The 21,134-nt window shown below is 39.7% G+C and overlaps 1 protein-coding gene and 1 long non-coding RNA gene across 2 annotated transcripts in view; both read right to left on the reverse strand.

The window, feature by feature from the left end:
* Positions 1-269: 269 nt before the first annotated feature.
* LOC110447459 (transcription factor SOX-9-like) lies at positions 270-14,621 on the reverse strand. Its single transcript, XM_021493168.1, has 3 exons — positions 13,971-14,621; positions 2,835-3,178; positions 270-2,232 (listed from the first exon to the last, which is right to left on the reverse strand). Exons 1-3 carry the CDS (start codon positions 14,354-14,356, stop codon positions 1,550-1,552), a joined length of 1,413 nt encoding a protein of 470 aa, XP_021348843.1. The 5' UTR covers positions 14,357-14,621; the 3' UTR covers positions 270-1,549.
* A 4,722-nt stretch (positions 14,622-19,343) lies between these two features.
* The window catches only part of LOC110447454, a 31,344-nt gene continuing 29,553 nt past the window's right edge, over positions 19,344-21,134 (reverse strand). The window contains exons 2-3 of the long non-coding RNA XR_002462592.1: positions 20,497-20,558; positions 19,344-19,509 (exon numbers count right to left, since the gene is read on the reverse strand). This is a non-coding gene — a long non-coding RNA (uncharacterized LOC110447454). The remainder of the gene's footprint in view (positions 19,510-20,496; positions 20,559-21,134) is intronic.

Raw genomic sequence — 21,134 nt, forward strand, 5'->3', positions numbered from 1 at the left:
GTAGATTACAGAACATTTCCTCTGACCCTTAATTTACGTTTCCTTGTCCCCAGCTTGTTCATCAGCAGTCAGTCTGTCCCACTTAAGATAGGGGTTTCCCGTGTACACTTCCCAATGACGTCACTTGCAGGTTACCTGATGTGTCCTGACGTCACCCGCTATATCTGGGATGTCGAGTGGTCACAGAGAGATAAGATAGCGACATCATACAGACACAATGATAGCCCCAATGACCCTTTGTTGGTCCGTAAATAAACGCAATACATGTATCAATTTATCAAAAGAATTTAATGCATAAATCATTATGTACAAAATATTTACATACAACTGTAAATGTTATACAGAAACATTGCATAAAGAGTTCTTATACCATTGATATTCTAAAATAAACAACCATCTGGGTTTTTTTACCTATTGCAAAGTGTTACCCATTTAAGGATCGACCCATCAATGTGGCTCGGGAACATGGCATATTACGGTACGACCCGGCAATGTGGCCTTTTATAGGCCGACTTGGTATTGTGGCCTATTACACGTCGCCTGGCATTGTGGCCAAGACAAAAGTCCTACCACGAGTCGACCCGGCTATGTGGCATAGGCACATATATAAACTACTATGGGTCGACCTGGCAATGTGGCCAAGACAAAAGTCCTACCACAAGTCGACCTGGTAATGTGGCTTAGACGCATGGCCTACTATGGGTCGACCTGGCAATGTGGTCTAGACAAAAGTCCTACCACAAGTCGACCTGGTAATGTGGCCTAGACACTGGCATACATTAAAACATTCTTTCTTAAATAACAATATAAAAAGTACTTTGGTCAAAGGCACAGCGTGAGAAATAGAGACAATTTATCAAAGTCCGTTCATCTATGAAATAAAATAGTTCTAAAACTAAAACACTATAGTAATCGTATCGTTGGTGAGTATATGTAGTTATAAATAACAATGCAAAAATGATTTTCTGAAGAAGGCACCGAGTGCTAGAGACTTCGCCATCTTGTAGCACGTGATAGGTAAGCACCAATCATGTAAATTAACATGGAAGGATGACGAAAACAACAAAATATTAAGACGTCACATGTCAACACCGGTTACAAATGCTTCCATCAGAACGGGACTTTGGTTGGATACGTCATACAATGAGTATATAAGACGAGGACACAGACCTCTCACAAACATACATACTTCTCTTTGAGACCATCAAATAGAAAATAAATAGAGACATATAATAAAAACCTATTTGTAGAATATTTGTTGTGTAATGTAAACCCAGAGGAAATGAACCACTCTGTCCTACTTTCACTTTGGTCATGGTGTAGGTTAGTTGTACACTTAGCGTACCACAGTAGTTATCAGACACCTGTATAGTATTTCTGTCTAGTCGGTAGCAGAAAGTTTATTGTGTATGTCCCCAATAGGAATTGGTATAAAGCTTTGTTCTGCACGAGATCACAAGGTCACGCCACATATATCCAGTTCAGACACGTCGAGCGAGTAATGTCCAAACCAAGGTGAATGTGCTGCACATCCCAGTGACGTCAGGAGTTACGTGAACCGGTTCCATGTCTGATCAGTGGGGACGGCGGCGGGGATAGGGTTGAACATTTGGCGAGACACGCCCATGTATTGGTAGGGCTGCGCGGCGGTGCTGGCCGGAAGGAAACCATGCTGAGAAGAGAATTGGCTGCCGTGGTGGTTACTATCGTAGCGCGGGGGTGGGGAAATGTTGTAAGAGTCAAATTGTCCCTGTGAGGACGTCTGGGACTGGCGGGGGGCAGACCTGGCACCCAAAGGCTCTAGTTTGACGGTGGCCTGGTCGTCCTCACCAATGTACTTACAAGTCCCTGTACTTCCGGTCGTATTCGGTTGGTACGAGGGGCTGTGCATCGGTGGCGACTGAGATGAAGCGTTGGTCGCCGACTGTGGCGAGTGATTAGACAGATCGTACGGGGATGAAACGTCCGTATTTTGGGGCAGAGGGTAGGACGGCAGACACATGCCAGACGATGACACGCGATAGTTTGATGTCCAGGAGGACGAGGTGGTAGTGGAGGCGGAAGCTGCCCCATAACAGGAAGTGTATTGTTCTGGCGCATGCGTACCAGGCATGTGAGATGCTGTTGTTGGTAAATATTGATCCAATTCATGGTCGTCAAAGTTGTCGATGGGAAGGACCATTTCTGAAGGATATGTATGCAAATCCACATTCCGGAAGTCGATCGGATGTCCTGTCAAATAAAAAGCCACGTATTACATTTCTTTACAAATGCAGAATAAACAGAATTCTATTTCTTAAACACACATTAAGCAATCTTTAATGACAAATTGTTTGGAAACATGATATAGCCCGACTGACAGTCATTGTTACCAGCTCCAGCTAATGGGCCCGATTTGACCTCCACCGGGATCATGCGCTAACAGTAAAAAATAGGGTTAATAAAAATCCGAAAACCTGTGTTTGTGTGTGAATTGATAGTGGAGAATATTGGCGAGGTAGACCGCTATCTGGTCACTGTATCTGCGTGGTGTATAACACTCGACCATAGATACAGATCTCCAGATATTATACTACAAGCGGTCACGTAAGGAGACAAATGGTTAAGCACGTGTATCCTCTCCGGTATCTGGGCGGATTAGAGACCACAGAAAGGTGCGGGCTCACCTTTGTGTAGGTAAGCTGGTAGCTTCCACGGGAATTCAAAACGGATCAGAATTCTTATAATGAAATGAGTTTAACCTAATTCCCTGTATAATTAGTTTATATGTGATGGGCCTTATAATGAGTGTATTTGGCGTAACCATTTGAGGAACTGACTGGGTTGTGACGTACCTGGCATGTGAGGACGGTGACGTAGACGGTCTGGCATGCACTTGAGTGTGATGAGGTCGTGCTGATTGGGTGTGGTGGGAGGAGTAGGCGGTCCGTTCGGGTTATGGTTGGAACAGTCACTACCCGAGTCTCCGTCACTGATGGTGGAAGGGGAGCGTTCATTTAGACCTTTGAATATGAGCCCAGGGGGAACCTGTCCCCCGTCCGTCTGTCCTCCACTAGCACTTTTCAGGGGCTTCCTGCGTCTCGGCTGGTACTTATAGTCTGGGTAATCCTTCTTGTGCTGAACCCGAAGGCGCTCTGCCTCGTCCACGAATGGACGCTTCTCCTCCTCATTCAGAAGCCTGTGGAAGACAGAAAAGTGAGAGAAGAATTAGACAACTAATTTTTCACATGGATGATTCTTAAGGAACGAATGGTATCTGACGTCGCAAATAGTTTGAGTTTTTTTGTGTTTATACATCGATGAGAGTGGCGAATTCTTGAGTTGTGTATACATCCGCGCAAAAATCAGGGGGTCCAAATTTTCAGGGAGGGTTTACATGTGGGGGAAATTTTAGGAAAATGGTGAAAATACATCATTTTTAAAGAAAATTTTCAGGCTGGGGGGGAGGGGGGCCTGAAGCCCAAAAAATCCCTCTGGATCCGCCTCTGAATGTTTTGTGTGCTGTTGCATTTATTAATACCTACACGCGTTATGTTTACATGTATTTATCTGTATGTATTGTATTTTCTGTAAAATATATTGACGACAATCGCGTAAAAAAAGGCTGACAAATTGTCGTGAAGGACGAAATAATGACGTCACGTTACCTTTCCGTAAAATCTCGCTAACATATTCAATATTAGGTCAGTGTATAAAAGCATCCATTTAACATCTTTTAATGTCACCATGTGAAATACGGAATCTTGCAGTGCTTGGCCTAAAAATTGGCTTTATCATTGTAGGAAGACGTCGAGGTATGAAATAATTCGAACATACTGTTTTCGCAGCACAAACGAATACACAAGTAACTCCGCGGTAATACAGGAAAAGAACACACTTTATTTCGTAGAAGTTTATTTTCATAATGATCGACATGTAGAGATTTTGATCCGGACATGTCGCCTCAGAGCCTCGTGGTTTAACTGGATCTGTAGTAGTGTAACTTTAATATCTTGCTTTTATAATTACTTCGGCTGGTGCTTGTTTACCGGTCTGAATATGATCCCGAGTGATACCTGGGTATAAGACCTGAGCAGGTTTAATACATGAGGAGCGTGTGGACGGATATGTACGGGTCTCTACACACTTACACAGCTACGGTAACACTGGTTTCTAAACTACTTAAATTGTTTACAAACAATTAAAACAGTGATTTGGAGGTGTGCAGCCCAGTGGCAGACAGGTGTTTGGGTCCCGTAACTCTCTTTGTATGGGACAAATGACAGGCAATTTTCGGTTATTTTGACATATTAATTTATCTGCGTCCATTGTAGCTAGAGGTATCTGGAACATTTAACTCTCGTGTAAATAAATCCTGATTTCACTCTAACATGAAAGCACCGTTTTTACGAAACGTTACATTTCTTTAGGTGACGTGCTATCATGTTTGAACCTGCTGGTAAAGAGTTGTCATTTAACGGGATTTATGTTCATGAAATACCTCAAACCAATTATAATGAAATGAATTGCCTTCCATCACGAAATTAGCAAGTCAGCGAACGTCAGTCTAACACACCAGCAGCGCTACGAGTTTAAGATCGAAAACTTTGACTTGTGTAAAAAAACACAAAAAAAAACACAGATTATCTTTTTTCCTATATATCAATAGAAATAAATGTTAATAAAATATTAATGACATACCGTGCATGATGTACATGTACATACTAAGGAGTTAGGGAGACACCTGTACGTAATTAGGCAGTGCACGTACCTCACAAAGTTAGACAAGACAGTATATGGGACACATAACCTGACATTGTTAGGCAATATACGGAGACACCTACACGTACATTGTTAGGCAATATACGGAGACACCTACACGTACAGAGTTAGGCAATATACGAAGACACCTATCCGTACATAGTTAGGCAATATACGGAGACACCTATCCGTACATAGTTAGGCAATATACGAAGACACCTACCGTACATAGATAGGCAATATACGGATACACCTACACGTACAGAGTAAGGCAATATACGGATACACCTATCCGTACATAGTTAGGCAATATACGGAGACACCTATCCGTACATAGTTAGTCAATATACGAAGACACCTACCGTACATAGATAGGCAATATACGGAGACACCTATCCGTACATAGTCAATATACGAAGACACCTACCGTACATAGATAGGCAATATACGGAGACACCTATCCGTACATAGTTAGGCAATATACGGAGACACTTACACGTACATAGATAGGCAATATACGGAGACACCTATCCGTACATAGTTAGTCAATATACGGAGATACCTTCCGTACATAGATAGGCAATATACGGAGACACCTATCCGTACATAGTTAGTCAATATACGGAGATACCTACCGTACATAGATAGGCAATATACGGAGACACCTATCCGTACATAGTTAGTCAATATACGGAGATACCTACCGTACATAGATAGGCAATATACGGAGACACCTATCCGTACATAGTTAGTCAATATACGGAGATACCTACCGTACATAGATAGGCAATATACGGAGACACCTATCCGTACATAGTTAGGCAATATACGGAGATACCTACCGTACATAGATAGGCAATATACGGAGACACCTATCCGTACATAGTTAGTCAATATACGGTGATACCTACCGTACATATATAGGCAATATACGGAGACACCTACACGTACATAGTTGAGCAATATACGGAGACACCTATCCGTACATAGATAGGCAATATACGAAGACACCTATCCGTACAGAGTTAGGCAATATACGGAGACACCTATCCGTGCATAGTTAGGCAATGTACGGAGACACCTAAGGAAGTAGAAAGACACTTGGTTGTGAATTTATTTATATTGCATGTTCTTTCTGCAAAGCAAAAAATCCACAGATATATCGACGAGTGAACGATAAATGTGAAATAAGTTTCTAGATCTAGAGACATCTCTGATGTGAAAGATTCTATGAATAATTTAGTCGTTCAGCGATCACCTGTAAAGCGAGTGGTATGAATTATTGAATATTCCCCGGTTCTGAAATATGGTTTGACCTCTATACCTTGTCAGCTCAGACTTATGTAATGATTTGTCGTTTGGTAAACTCTAACAAACTCATCGATCGGTGTTCGTGTATCTACACCTCGCTGACAGGTGCCAAACGATGACGTCACTGCATATATTTTACGTATCGGGACAGTGACTTATGTCCTCTGTCAGATGACGGTACACCAATAATAGATACCATCCATCTCACATCGACCAGCAACCACGAGATGGGATGGAAAAGGCTCTCCAACCATTTCCCTTTATAAAATCCACGAGAAGAAAAAAAAGCAAATTCGATGACGGCGATCCGGAAAACACACAGTGCCACGAGGTCATTCAAAACTATTGTCTCAGTGACTGCCACAAAAAATTCAGTTTGATAAGAAGGCACAAACTTGTCCTATATGCCCTTTTCACTGTAAATGAACATGAATGGTCGTGCCGATAACAATAGTAGAGGGACCGAGTACGCCTCAGTATATGCTGTAGTGTGTGTGGTTTGTGGGCGCCCCAAGTATTGTGTGTACACACCAATTCTTACCCCGGATTCATTAACACCGAGTCCGTTTTTTCATACACAATATTTGCAATAGTTCTAAATTCTTTAACAGCAAAAGGTAAATATGGTGAAGGGTTTCACGGGTTAATGAGGTCGTTAGCGATCGTGAGCGTCAATCGTGTACCCGTCAACCTAGTGTGTACAGACTGCAGTATAACATTAGAATTAAAGCTTTATGAATGGAGGCGGACAGCTTTCCTTATCTGGGATAATACATGGTATAACGATGGTTCTGGACAAGAGTGACCATCGTTTCCATGTATACAATGAACGGTAAATAAAACGGGTACGATGGGCGAACAACGTTACCAGTAGTGACCAGACTACGGCCATATCTGGTCATTCCCATAATCTGAACAAGACGAGTGTGAACTATCTGTTTTCACGACAGCCCTGCCATCAATCTTTGACACTTACCGTGTCGATGATGTGATTGATAGTGTCTACAGGTGTAATGAACAAGTATTATATCTCAGCCCCTCGAGCGGCGGTCCCTATTGTGTCTCAGGCCCCTACTATAACCCTCGCCTCTACGAGTCTACCAGTCCAGTGCCGCAACAGATTCCTAGCCCCTTTTGCAATACCGTGCTTCGGACCCTTGTTTCTCGAGCCCCTCACCCGCCATAACCCGGATTCCTGCTGGACCTCGGTCCTCCGTCCCCACTGTATTTAGCCCCTCCCGGTCGCCCACTGCACCTCGCACCCCTCTCCAACTTACCGCGGTCCCCTAATTGACCCCGCTCCCCACTGTAGTTAGCCCCTCCCGGTCGCCCACTGCACCTCGCACCCCTCTCCAACTTACCGCGGTCCCCTAATTGACCCCGCTCCCCACTGTACCTCGGTCCCCCACTGTAGCTCGCACCCCTCCCCCACTATACCGCGGTCCCATCCTTGACCTTGGTCCCCACTGTACCTCGTACCCCTCCCCCACTATACCGCGGTCCCATCCTTGACCTTGGTCCCCACTGTACCTCGTACCCCTCCCCCAATGTACCGCGGTCCCCTTCTTGATCCCGGTCCCCATTGTACCTCGGTCTCCTACTTTACCCCGGGACTCGGGTAATAGGTATGGGATTGAGAGATAAAACTCCGTAATACTAAACTGAAGTTGTGTTTACATTTCCGTCCTCGGCATGCAATAAAGTTCCATCTACATAGAGCGCCGTAGTTCCCTTCTCCGAATTCTTATCTTATTTCTCTCACCAATTTATTGCTATTTTCGCAGATAAAAATTCATTTCTTTCTTTAGGAAAAAAAGGTTTATGCTGAAAAGCTAAGTGAGTTTTTTTCTGTTTTGCGTATAAGCGTAAACAATGCAGACGGTAACATTTATGTCGGTGGGACTTTGTCGAACAGTAACGAGGAAGGATATTTGGGCCAGTACCGTGACGTATGGTGTGACGTCTGTTAGCCGGCGTGAATCACACGACGGACCGAACTAATGGCAGACCTGGGGCGCTCAGACAGCCAGGACACCTGTCACTGGTTTGTGACGAGCTTGTTTCATGAATGAAAAATACCTGCTCTTCAGCAGAAAAAATATCTATCCGAAATAATCCAATGACAATATGAAGTAATATTAGCTGTGATTTTCACTATAATTGTCGGACGTAGAATGGATTGTGTGCCTTTAATTAGTCCACCTCTCCCACGTGTATGTGTCGACCCTTTACTAATGAGCGCCACCGCGATAGGTAAGAGGTCACACAAGTGAATTGAGTTTAGTCCCTCACATAGAAAGCCAATTTGACTATGTGATCGAAACCGTTTATGACACGCCTTCTCGCCAATTAGCCTTCAACAGAATTGAAAGTTTGTCACATTTGGAAGAAAAATGATTTGATAATTGTGTTTAAACCTTTGACTCCATTTCCTTAATAAATATAAACCATTTGAGCAATTGTTAAGCACACCTTTTTCCGATTCCGTTCTATTCTTCCATATTTGCGAGGACGGGTGTCGTAACGGGACACCATTGCCGTCCTATTGCCACGCTCTTGTGTAGAGCCCCGTGCAGTACGTAGCAGTGAGCAATGTCTGCCGGGCACCTGGTGCCCCATGTCCTGAATGCACATTTTGAGGACCACTTGTCAACAGGTTATAATCTTTAATTAAAAGATGGTCCCAGTCAGATTACGCTAATCTGTTGCCCATCACCGTCAACCCTGCCGGTCGTTATACAGCCCCTCAAAAAGACCCGATCTAATTTAAGAGTGCGGTACCCGTGGGCCGGTTCGGGTAGGGCTGTCCTCGCTCACCCCGCGTGCAGTCACCAGCCCGGGACACTGATCCAAAAGATACGTCCCCTAATCACTTTGTTCACTGACGAGTCTTACACGCAGTTTACACACCTTATCGACTGTGAAAAGATTTTAACACTTTTCACAGAAAGTCTTCGAAAGTAAAGAAGGACTTCGATTTCAATAGAAAATGTTACATTTCTCCCCGATAAACACTAAGTTAAGTTACATATCTTTTCCCAATCACGGTAAATTTTAAGTTAGTTTCTCCCCGATATACAGTGCATTTAAGTTACATTTCTCTCCGATATACAGTAAATTTTAATTCTTACCGATCGACAGTAAATTGCAAAAGTTAATTTCCCCTTATAGACAGTAAATGTAAACTACATTTCTCCTTATAGACAGTAAATGTAAACTACATTTCTCCTTATAGACAGTAAATGTAAACTACATTTCTCCTTATAGACAGTAAATGTAAACTACATTTCTCCTTATAGACAGTAAATGTAAACTACATTTCTCCTTATAGACAGTAAATGTAAACTACATTTCTCCTTATAGACAGTAAATGTAAACTACATTTCTCCTTATAGACAGTAAATGTAAACTACATTTCTCCTTATAGACAGTAAATGTAAACTACATTTCTCCTTATAGACAGTAAATGTAAACTACATTTCTCCTTATAGACAGTAAATGTAAACTACATTTCTCCTTATAGACAGTAAATGTAAACTACATTTCTCCTTATAGACAGTAAATGTAAACTACATTTCTCCTTATAGACAGTAAATGTAAACTACATTTCTCCTTATAGACAGTAAATGTAAACTACATTTCTCCTTATAGACAGTAAATGTAAACTACATTTCTCCTTATAGACAGTAAATGTAAACTACATTTCTCCTTATAGACAGTAAATGTAAACTACATTTCTCCTTATAGACAGTAAATGTAAACTACATTTCTCCCCTATATTCAGTTTCATTTGTCCCTGATACATAGTAATTCGTAAATGACATCATCCCTATACACAGTAAATTGTAATAAACATTTCTACTAGAGAAACAGTAAATTGTAATGAACATTTCCACTAGAGAAACAGTAAATTGTAATTAATATTTCTCCTAGAGAAACAGTAAATTGTAATGAACATTTCTACTAGAGAAACAGTAAATTGTAATTAACATTTCCCCTAGAGAAACAGTAAATTGTAATTAACATTTCTCCTAGAGAAACAGTAAATTGTAATTTACATTTCTCATAGATAAACAGTAAATTGTAATTTACATTTCTCATAGAGAAACAGTAAATTGTAGTTTAACAGTAAAAACAGTAAATTGTATGTTACGTTTCACAATATTGATTTGATCATAACGGTTTGTCTATTGAAAGATACATCCAAACTGTCGTATCATGACATTTTAACAGACATATAATACAATTTTGTATTATGATAATGTGATATTTTTCTGCCACAGAAGCTGGCGAGTGGTGTGTTGCCGACTTTATCGCTCAGGAAATGGCTATTTTGACTATGCGGACACACTTTTAACAAGGATATGAAATTGCGAACAGGAATTTCCCCCAACTTGCAGCTTATCACTACCTCTCAAGCGAATTAGCGACATCGGAAACCCAGCTCCTACGGCACCCAATGGCATGCTAGGGACACTTACAACACCGGCATCTCAAGTATACCAACCGCATGTGTCCTCGCTCTTTAATTCAGTTTATAATTAATGCAAAACAATTTATAAAGATTGAAATAGTTTTATAAATTACTTTCAAAGTAACACCTTGGCGCAAGTTCTACGTAATATAACATTGTCATAGATTCACAGACTTGTTTATATTTTACTCAGACACACGCTAGTGTGTAACAAGGGGTCACATTTGTATAACAAACCTTATATCCGGCGTATTTAGAATTCAAATTTTATTGTTGAAGGAATCTGAATTTAATTGCGACGTTTAAACTCATGGAAACATCAAAACCCAAAGTGTCCCCTTTAAAAGCTAATACATGCGTGGAGTATTAAGAAAGGGATATACAAATGTATTGTATTCTAAGAGGATAACTATGTGGACTGAAAAGCATTACAAGGCGATTATAATCGACGATCAGAGATATGTCGGATTCAGAAAAATTGTATTTTCATTTCATGTAAGATATCTTGAAAAATACTTACAATAAAATCCATAAATTTTACAAGTGATCGTTTTGATTTAAAGTACATAACTGTAAACCATACAATGTAATCTTTAGGATTTATAGAAGACCGTGCCACTGTGGTGATGTACATGTCAGCCTCGGTTTGCTGCACACATATCGCCGACACCTGTTGGATTTTGACGCAAGTGAAAAAGTACGTCGAAACTAGAACGTGGTGCAGTCGACAAAATATCCCAGCGTATCAGCCTTCTGTTGGTACCCCTCCCCACAGCCCTCCTCCCTCCTCAAACTGTATCAGTCCCCGAGTATCGACTGGTCTGGGATTTACGAGATTACAGCACCAGTAATCCGCGGTACGAGGAATGTGTCCCCCTCCCTGCTGTCTACTTCTCCCCCCTTCCCGGTTCTCAGGTCGCCCCAACATGCACGTCCCGACCTCGGGAGCAAACGATGCAGTCGTCCTATGGGAAATATGTAACAGTGCCCCGACGTGTACAGCTGATGTTGACACCGCGAGATAGCCCCATACACACGAGAAATAGAATCTACGGTTTGTTATTGATGATATGTTTTGATTAACGCAACACGAACATTTAAAAACCTAGTAAATTAAAACAGGATCTCAATTAGAAAATGCGTCTCAGTAAAATGTAAAGAGGTTTTTTTCAATACAAACATTTGATATAATTTATGATCGTATCCGCCATGCTTGGTGACAAAAAAAAATCAGAATTTTGTATTTTTGAGACACATTATGTCGCATTAAATCATTAATCCTATCAGTTATTTGATTTTTGTATTGGTGTTTCGTCCTGGAAATGTTATATAATAAATGTCCACATGTACAAATTATTACGGTAAGCGATTATCTGTCAGTGGTAAGATATTGTTGGGAGATGACGTGTAGTAGTATGGTAGTTTATATATAAATAAAACATACGGCCAATTCTGACCTACCAGACAAATAGTTGGTAAAAACCTACCAGACAAATAGTTAGTAAAAACCTACCAGCCAAATAGTTGGTAAAAACCTTACCAGACAAATAGTTGGTAAAAACCTACCTGACAAATAGTTGGTAAAAACCTTACTTAGACAAATAGTTGGTAAAAACCTACCAGACAAATAGTTGGTAAAACTTCCCTAGTAGAAGCGGTTTCTCCTATTTAAAAATCAACTTAGGTCGCAGCTGTCTGGTCGAACTCCAATACAGCAATTTTATGCAGGAATTTCTAAACACAAACAGCTGTTAATTCTAATTTACAAACTCAATTTAAAAACTAAACGAATATAATTACATATATTTACCTCGTATCGTCCTCATAAATATTAATTTCATATTCTGATTCCAGGCGAAAGTTTTTATCAACACTAGACATTGATATCAACATTTTGGAAAATTTAAAAAGTTTTCATAGTTTTAAACTCAAAGTAAACGAATGCTTCAGCTATTATTGAGTATAAAATTTTAAACGTCATAATAAAAACATAGACAACAGTTCAGTTATTATTGAATATGTCTAACATAGTCAAATTAAAACAAATATAACCATTAGAAAGTAATATTTAGTTTGATAACAAAATTGAAATGAAGAACTGGTTAGTAAAACGCGAGAGCACTTTCAAGTTAAGAGATGGCATATATACATATTTATTGTGACGCGGGTTATTAAACAGGAGGTATCCTTTTATTGTACAGCTAAGTACAGGAGGAGGAAACTGGGAGCTTCAAACAACATACACGAGAGGCTTCAATAAGTGTCAACTATTCGCACCAACATCTGTATTGTGACGATTCTCTAGAACGAAGCTTTATCTACGTGTAATTATTATTCATAAGTAATTTCGATGCCGCACTGTGTCGCGTAAAACGCTCCTCACGCATGCATGACAAGATAAAGAAAAGGACATATACAAAAGTGATGCTAGTAAGTTTTTATGGTAGTAGATAAGTTTTGATGGTACTTAGTTAACATCATTACCGGTCACGCGCGGATGGTTATTTGGGTAACAACGCTCAGTACCTGTAATAAGTACGTATGTCATATCTCGCCTAAAATACATCTGTCATGGATTTCTTTTATAGCTTATTGAATTAAAAATAACCGATAATCGCTGTTTTATATTTTTCTTTTTTTCTTTCTTTCTGTTGTTGTCAATATGCAGTTAATTAACAAGTTCACAAGAAGCTTCTGAAATATATGAAGATATTCTTATTTCTAAGACCAGTCCATTTTACCGGTATATATTGGCGATATGCAAAGATAACGGGCCGGGCGTGGACATGGAGACCGGCTGTGTTCCCTACCTATACAGGTGAGGTGATGGAACTAGTCTTACACAGATGCTGACTTTCACATTTTTATTCAAATTTACGCGTCAAATACGCAAGTCATAATTTTCGTACTCCTAGCGTAGTAATTTAAATTGCCAAAATTATAGTAATGCTAACAATACCAAAGATATAATAATCATTATAGGAAAAGGTGTATAATTCTGTCGGTCGTTGTGGGTTATCATATTTGTTTTATGTTCACTACATTGACTCTGTGTTATAATTAGTTCATTGTATGCATGCTATATCGTAACTGACCAGTTCTCTGCAGGGCTGTCTGGATGATCTGTCAGAGGAGCCCGTCATGGTTGAGATGCTATCTGGGATCCAAAATGATAATAGTCCCCGGGTCAATGTCCCCCAGAGCTACCAGTCCGTCCGTCTATATAATTATGGATATATTCCTCCCGGATTTGGTTTCATGTAATTTTTAATTAAGTGTCACTTCTAGCAAGTTTCCTGAAGAATTTGTAACAACTCAATATCATAAAAAAAAATCAAAGATATCTACCCGTACAAGTAGCGAATGTTGGCGGATGCCAAAGCCTCCCCCGTACCTGACTAAACAGGTAAAAAGCTAAGTATTTTCTGACTTTATGGGTACTTACCTCCAGAGTTTGCCGAGGGTCTTGCTAAGTTCGGCATTGTGTAGATGAGGGTACTGATCGGCCAGTTTTCGACGTGCGGCTTGAGCCCATACCATGAATGCGTTCATAGGTCTCTTGATGTGAGGTTTCCTCTTCTCACCGTTTGGACCTCTTTGGGGCATGGGTACCAGGGACCAGTCGTATCCCTTTAAGACTTGTGACACTGCATCCTGGATCTGTTTGGGGAACTTTTCTACGTTCAATCCCTGTGTGCCAAGTTCTGCGGAATTCAGCTTGCTATCGTCCTGTTGCAGGAGACCAGCTCCGGCCCCCCGGACAGCGTCCAGAAGCTGTTCCGTGGACGGCTGCTCCAAAGGGGATCCGCGGCTCTCATCAGAGTCACTCATTATGATAAGTAATTAATCCGTGTTAATTCCGAGCACAGAGTCTAACAACGTAATATAGCACTTTGAGTCTGACACGTCCACTGTATATGTATGTAGGCTGTTATAATATTGTCCTGTTCCTTGTCATCTCACAAACACAATAATTGTTTGAAGGTTTTACGTACGATATAAACTAACCGTCGGGGACTCTGACATGCCGGCTCAAGTGACAGACCACGCCCCCTCCGCTCGAGACGTGACGCACAGAGCATCTCGGCAGCCAATCGACGCCCGCGATAGCGAATCATAAAACACATTTGCTAATTCTGACATCACAATTAACGTAGCTCAGTTAATGCTGTTTTTATTTGAAAACAAAAGGACATAACGCAGTTTTATTGGTCGCTGTAACATTTTGCTGCGAGTTTTGTTTTGAATAATTCCTGTTTGTAGAGCAGTCTTGTAAACACGACTATTTCACCACTCCGAGGAAGTTCATTCATAAATTAAAAAAACATTCACTAGTTACCGATGTTGTGATTCATTTTGTTTATGTATTTATTATGACACTGATTAATAAATGTATCCCTCTTTCCTTTTCCTTTCCAATGCTACACATTTATTTTCATACCTATTTCTTTACCGATGGAGAATCCCGCAGTGTGAACTTTTCCTTACTTTTGAATGAGAATGGCGGACGCCCTCCTTTCACACACGCTCCTGTGATATCGGAAGGTACCAAGAGACTTTAAAACGGTTTATATTCACTCCAGAGAAACCATGGAAGATTGAGTTACTGGAGAGTACCAGGGTGGGAGCCAGCTCACGTGATACCGGCGGTTACCGAGGAGGGTGTGGCCAAGCGCTGAATTTCAGCATCTTTCAAGTAAATAACTTCTGAATTTTCTAACTTTATTTAGTAGATTCAATCAATTTCGTAAAATATTTTAATAGGTACTATGCCTTTTTGAATTTTATGATGTAAATAAATCTTTCGAGTTTCAATAATTGCCGGACCTGTTTCTCTTATACCTGGCTGGAGAAATCGGTAAACAATGTAACATACAAAGTCGGTTATGTTATGTCCCAGGTTTTCAGTTAGAGTAATAATAACTCGGAATTTATATCATTCTAAAATATGAAAGTAAAACGTCCCATGTTTAAATATTATTTTGTCAAAACCTTTCCGTATTTCATTAGCACTGCCCTCCCGAAGGAACAAGTTAAGATTTCAAAACTATTGTGGTATCTAGTTGGTTTATTTAATGTTTATTATTTCATCATGTGTTCATTAAACATCTACTGTATGTTGTTGTATCCAATATATATTATTGTATTATTGGGTATAGATGCATCTAGATACTACAGATATAACATTAGTAGGCTGTAAAAGAAAGAAACTACAGCGACAGTATGAACAACGTTATTTCTCTCTTTTTTCGGTGATCTGCACTAAGCTCCGGGACCAAAGATTGTACACCACGGAACCTATTTTCGGTAGTATACAAGCAGAAGCATCTACGGAAATACGAAACAAAAATAGTGTTTCTTACAAATATATATGAAATACGAAAACTATATATATTAATATAAGTAAACTTGATATATTTGTATAAGTAACCATTATAAGTAAATTATATATTTCATTCAATTCAATAATTAATGCTCATTTATAGTTACATAGTTACTCGAAGGCAAATAGCAAAACAACAAATATAAAAAGAAACTGCAATAATGAACAATGCATATAATTATGTAAGTAAACTATATGTAACTATATTAGTAAACTAGAAGTATGATGTTAGTAAACTAGATAAAGCTAATAGAAATAAATTTAGAAGTAAGCTGGTTTTATATCAGTATATTATATATGTCTATATTAATAAACTTAATTTATTTATATTAGTACACTAAGTATAATTATATTAGTAAACTAGATGTATTTATATTAGTACAAATTGTTTCTGCACACCAAACTCCTCTAATAAACTTATTTTCAGTTGTGAATAGCAATGTTTATGCAAATTTCTTTCTTTGGTACAAAAGCATGAACAAATGCTGAGATATACAGAAAAGGAACCAGAAGTTGCAATGTTTAATTCTAAATTTGTCAAAAGTGTTCTCGTTGCCTTTTTGTGAGCTGGCATTTCAATTTATCATAGGTGTTAGTTATGTTTTAGTTATTGACGCTTTTGTGATACCACGGGGCGGAATGACGGTCGGTCATTGGTGCAGAGCCCCTCACAAGTACAGGTAGGTACAGGTGTATAAGTTATGATTGACAAATACCTGTTTGACAGGCCACACCCATGTTCATTCATAAATCCGTGCACAGGTAGTATACAGAGACATCTACATGGTTTGATATCTGGGTCAAGGGGCCAGATAACATAGTGTAAATATAAACATCTCTATCTTGTTTTTGCTAAGTGAATCATTTGTTCACGTGATCTCGGGTACATTTCCACAGTAGCAGTGTCTATGTATGTGTCCCCGTTTCCCCCAGGCGTCCATTACTCACTTGTGATGTGATGTAGCCGAGAGGATTTGTCCGCAACTGGATTAAAAAAAACTCGGTAAACATTTGGAACCACCCTAAATAATAAAAGTTATCTCCTGATCGCTTCAACTAGAAATTTGTCCAAGATTCCAAGATTTTACTGTTACAGCGAGACACTAATGTAACCATTTCAGCTGTGAAGTGAATACTGTGCCTGCGCTGATACGGGCGTGTGAACGCTCAGACTCATGGGTGCAGATTACTCCGCACTGCCGTCACACGACAACGATTTTAAACTTTTGATTGGTTTTATATTTTCAATTTATTAAATGTTGTCTCAAGTTGCGGGTATCAGGTCTGTAAGTCACATGACACCGGCGGATGGTGGGTACCGGGTCTGGAAGACACCTGACACCGGTTGACGGCGAGTACCCGGGAGACATTTCCCGTTAGACGAGTACGGCGTGTTTCGTACAGGTCCTTTATATGAAACCAACTGATGGATTGCCTCGTGTTATACAATACGTTCCGATACGGCCCATGTAATCATTCAACAAAACCAATAAACTAGCAAAATCATACAACTAGCATTTTAACTGAAAATTTAGGCAAAATATTTTCGTCGAAAATCCCAGATAAAAAATTAAATAAACAATAGTGTTAATCTTTTCTTTCTATATATTTATATTTTTGCAACTTCGATAAAATTCTAACATTATTAAAGTGCAGCGTTCCAACATCATTCTACATCCTCCAATTGAGATCTGACTGATACAGTGGGTGTAAGTGCTAACTGACATTTGCACGTCCTTTATATACTGGTTGTAAGAAAATACTTTCCTCCGGTTCTTTCTTTCTAATGCAAGTTGAAATATGAAATATAACCCATGTTAAAGTAAGGTATTATTTGTATTAGAGCAGGGGTGTGTAGTGAATTAACAAATAGGTGGCCGCGTTTTCTTTTTGAATCATTTCAAGTATACTTTAGAAACAACACCGAAATAAGCTATTGATACCGTCACTGCAGTTTTTACCTACAGTTGATATTTGTTCTCTAGACTTAGAAAGTGTACTCCTTTGTGATAAGTGGAACATCTTCCTCTACAGAGAAATCCGATGCTTTTATAGAATAAATTTGGGCGCGCTTAGTTAGCTTTTATACATAAATAGGAAGTTTTGAAGCTAACCATTAATACAAATATCTAAATTACTGTAAATATATACGTCACTCATTTTGGTGTACAGTGGATGATCGACTTGTAAGAGTAAGCATAAGTCAGGTATTGGTATGTAAACCGAAATTCTAAATTGATATGAGGATTTATGATTATAGCCTAGTATCCAGAATATAGATTAGAATTGTCTTGGTTAGTAAGTGTGACTAGGGGAGATAACCCGACCGTCACGGTGGCGGCTCACGGCGACTCTTTGATGTAGGAAGGACATACAACACTACTGGCGTTAATAGGGTTAGTGTCCTAGTAATGTGTACGGACGGCGGCGACAAAAACACGCCGACCACCACCGGCCGTCACATCTCAATCACACCGTCTTACTTTGCTTTAGTTTTACAGTCGACCGGGTCAAATAAGTCATACCGGCGTGACAGTAATTATGGGATTAGTGGAACATGGGTACGGGGCCGCCATTTTACTTCAAAAAAATAGATGTCATTTTTACGATGAGCAGGGGCGGGTCCAGGTGAGGGCGTAATGGGCGTACGGCAACCCCCCCCCCCCCCCCCCCCCCCCCCCCCTTTTTTTCAAAAAAAACAACAACAACAAAAAACTATCGTAATCTGCTTATATTGTTTTGAATATGGCAATTTATCATATTCATTACTTAAACAAATACTCTGATTTCTTTTTATACTGATTCCCCCATACGATGGGTGGGTGATCCGTAAAATTTCGTTTCTCCGCCGTATTCGACTCTGCGATTGGAATCCATTGTTGTTGACACGTGATTCATATAGTGAAATCGTCAAAGATGTCGACGTTAAAACAAAAGCGTCAAAAGACCTTAAAATCATCTCAAGGTGTCTTGGACACCTTTTCTAAACAACCAAAACGGTAAGTAAAAAGTAAATCTATAAATGAAATGGTTGTTTTGTGTATCATGTGTGTCGTTCAACGAAACCAGAACTTAATCTAAAATGGAGAGATATCTATCAGTCTGGCTACTTCATAATTTGATGCTAAATTGTTGAAATCCAGGAGCTTCTGAGCTTCCCCATGGACCCTCTACCAGGGCAACCGTAATTACGCCTCCCGTTCATAAAATCCTGGCCTAGGACTATTGAAATGTTAAGTAACGCCTTATACCCTGGAATTTGGAATTTCTCGTTATTGGTCTACTGCTGTTAAGATCCATCCAATCATTTTAATATACCATAGACAATTAATGGAGAGAATTCGGCATAAAAAATGTCAAACCCTGTCACTTAAACTATAAAATATACATGCTCCAAGTCAGGAACCGTTACATTAGTGCATTTCACAATTATTTTATGTTTTTTTTATCAAAAAAAAGGTCCAAAAAATTTCCCCCTCTTTCAAATATCCTAGAAACGCCGCTGATGAGCATCAAGTTGCGGAACAGCATCATGACATACAATGTTTATATCGGTGTAATGATAGTCTAACGTCACATCCGGAATCCAGAGTGGAAGATCCTGCAATCAAATTATGTTTTTGCATTAAATATCATTCGAATGTCAATTTTTATATCAAAATATAATTAAACATTTGACGTGAAAAAGTACGTTAACACTGAATATTAGCTAATGATCGTTCTTGAAACTAAGTCCAGAGACGAGATGAAAGTGACACTTGCTTCTCAAATACATAAAAGAGTCATATGTTTAAGATGTTCAGTATTAATTATGAAAAAAACCCATATATAAACTAAACATAATACAAACAACGTAGTTTGAACTCCAGGTGCCTAGTGTGGTTTTTTGTTTACAGTTTATTTATAATCCAGAGCTTATTTTGGTCCATGTGAATAAACTGGCCATTGTAGAGACCTACCAAATATAGAGCTAGCACACAGTGAAGTTAGGTACACAACAAATACTTCACGCGCTGACGACATCTAATAATTCTACTTAAATTCCTGTGTGGTAGACATATTGCATTTCAAGCATATTCGGACACAACAGTTCGGACGTTTCCGGCCACAGAGCTAAGTCACGTGACATCAAAGACACTGACGTCACGGCAGTGTGGGAGAAGGTTCATGTGTCTCATGTCCTGGTCAACACGCAGCTATGCGAATCTCAACGCCACACGGAAGTTGGACGGAAGATGGGACTTGTTTCCCCACCGCGCGACCACTTATACATCAAAATGCAAAGCGGCATGCACCAGCGCCACCCCGCGGGAGACCTCCTTGATTCGGTGACGAACAGGTTGTGGTGTGCACTGGGCCTGCTGGGCCGGTCGCGACTCCCAAGGGATCCAACATTCAGGAATCATAACGATTAGTTTCTCGTTAAATGTACAAAGGAGTTTACGTGTCCGTACTAAATAGAAGGTTTCAGGAGTAGATGTCGAGTTCTACTCTAGATCGTCTTCTAAGGGGCAAACGTTTGATTGAGTTAGAATTAATTAACATGCCAATTTATCTAACACAACAACAGATCGTCACCTCCACATACCTCGGTCCCTCCCCAGGTTCTTTATTAGCCGGGAGCCATACGGTTCATAGGCTCTGTGATTCCTGACAAAAAGACATGAAGAAAAGTCAAAACTAAATAGATCACGAGTTAAAATCATATAATAGGACATGAAATTATACAGAAAAGGAAGAAATCAATTTGAAATTATCAGCATACAGGCTAAACATTTTGTCGAGAGCTAATTATACTTCTAGGAAAAGTTATTACGTCATCATGATTTTATTACCAAACAGATAATAGATATAAACAATAATAGAAAAACAAAACAGTATGTTTAAACCAATAATAGAAAAACAAAACAGTATGATTAAAACAATAATAGAAAAACAAATCAGTATGCTTAAAACAATAATAAAAAAACGAAACAGTATGCTTAAAACAATAATAGAAAAACAATTCAGTCTGTTTAAAACAATAATAATGCATTACTTGATGTACGTGGCAATATATACAGACAAACCTCCTCACCCCCAAACCAACACCCACCATCCTCAAACCTCCCCACCCACTAACCAACACCCACCATCCCTCCCCACCCCCAAACCAACACCAACCATCCCCAACCCTCCCCACCACCTAACCAACACCCACCATCCCCTCCCCACCCCCAAACCAAC

This window comes from Mizuhopecten yessoensis, unplaced genomic scaffold, assembly GCF_002113885.1.
Source record: "Mizuhopecten yessoensis strain PY_sf001 unplaced genomic scaffold, ASM211388v2 scaffold3427, whole genome shotgun sequence".
Taxonomy (NCBI): Eukaryota; Metazoa; Mollusca; class Bivalvia; order Pectinida; family Pectinidae; genus Mizuhopecten; species Mizuhopecten yessoensis.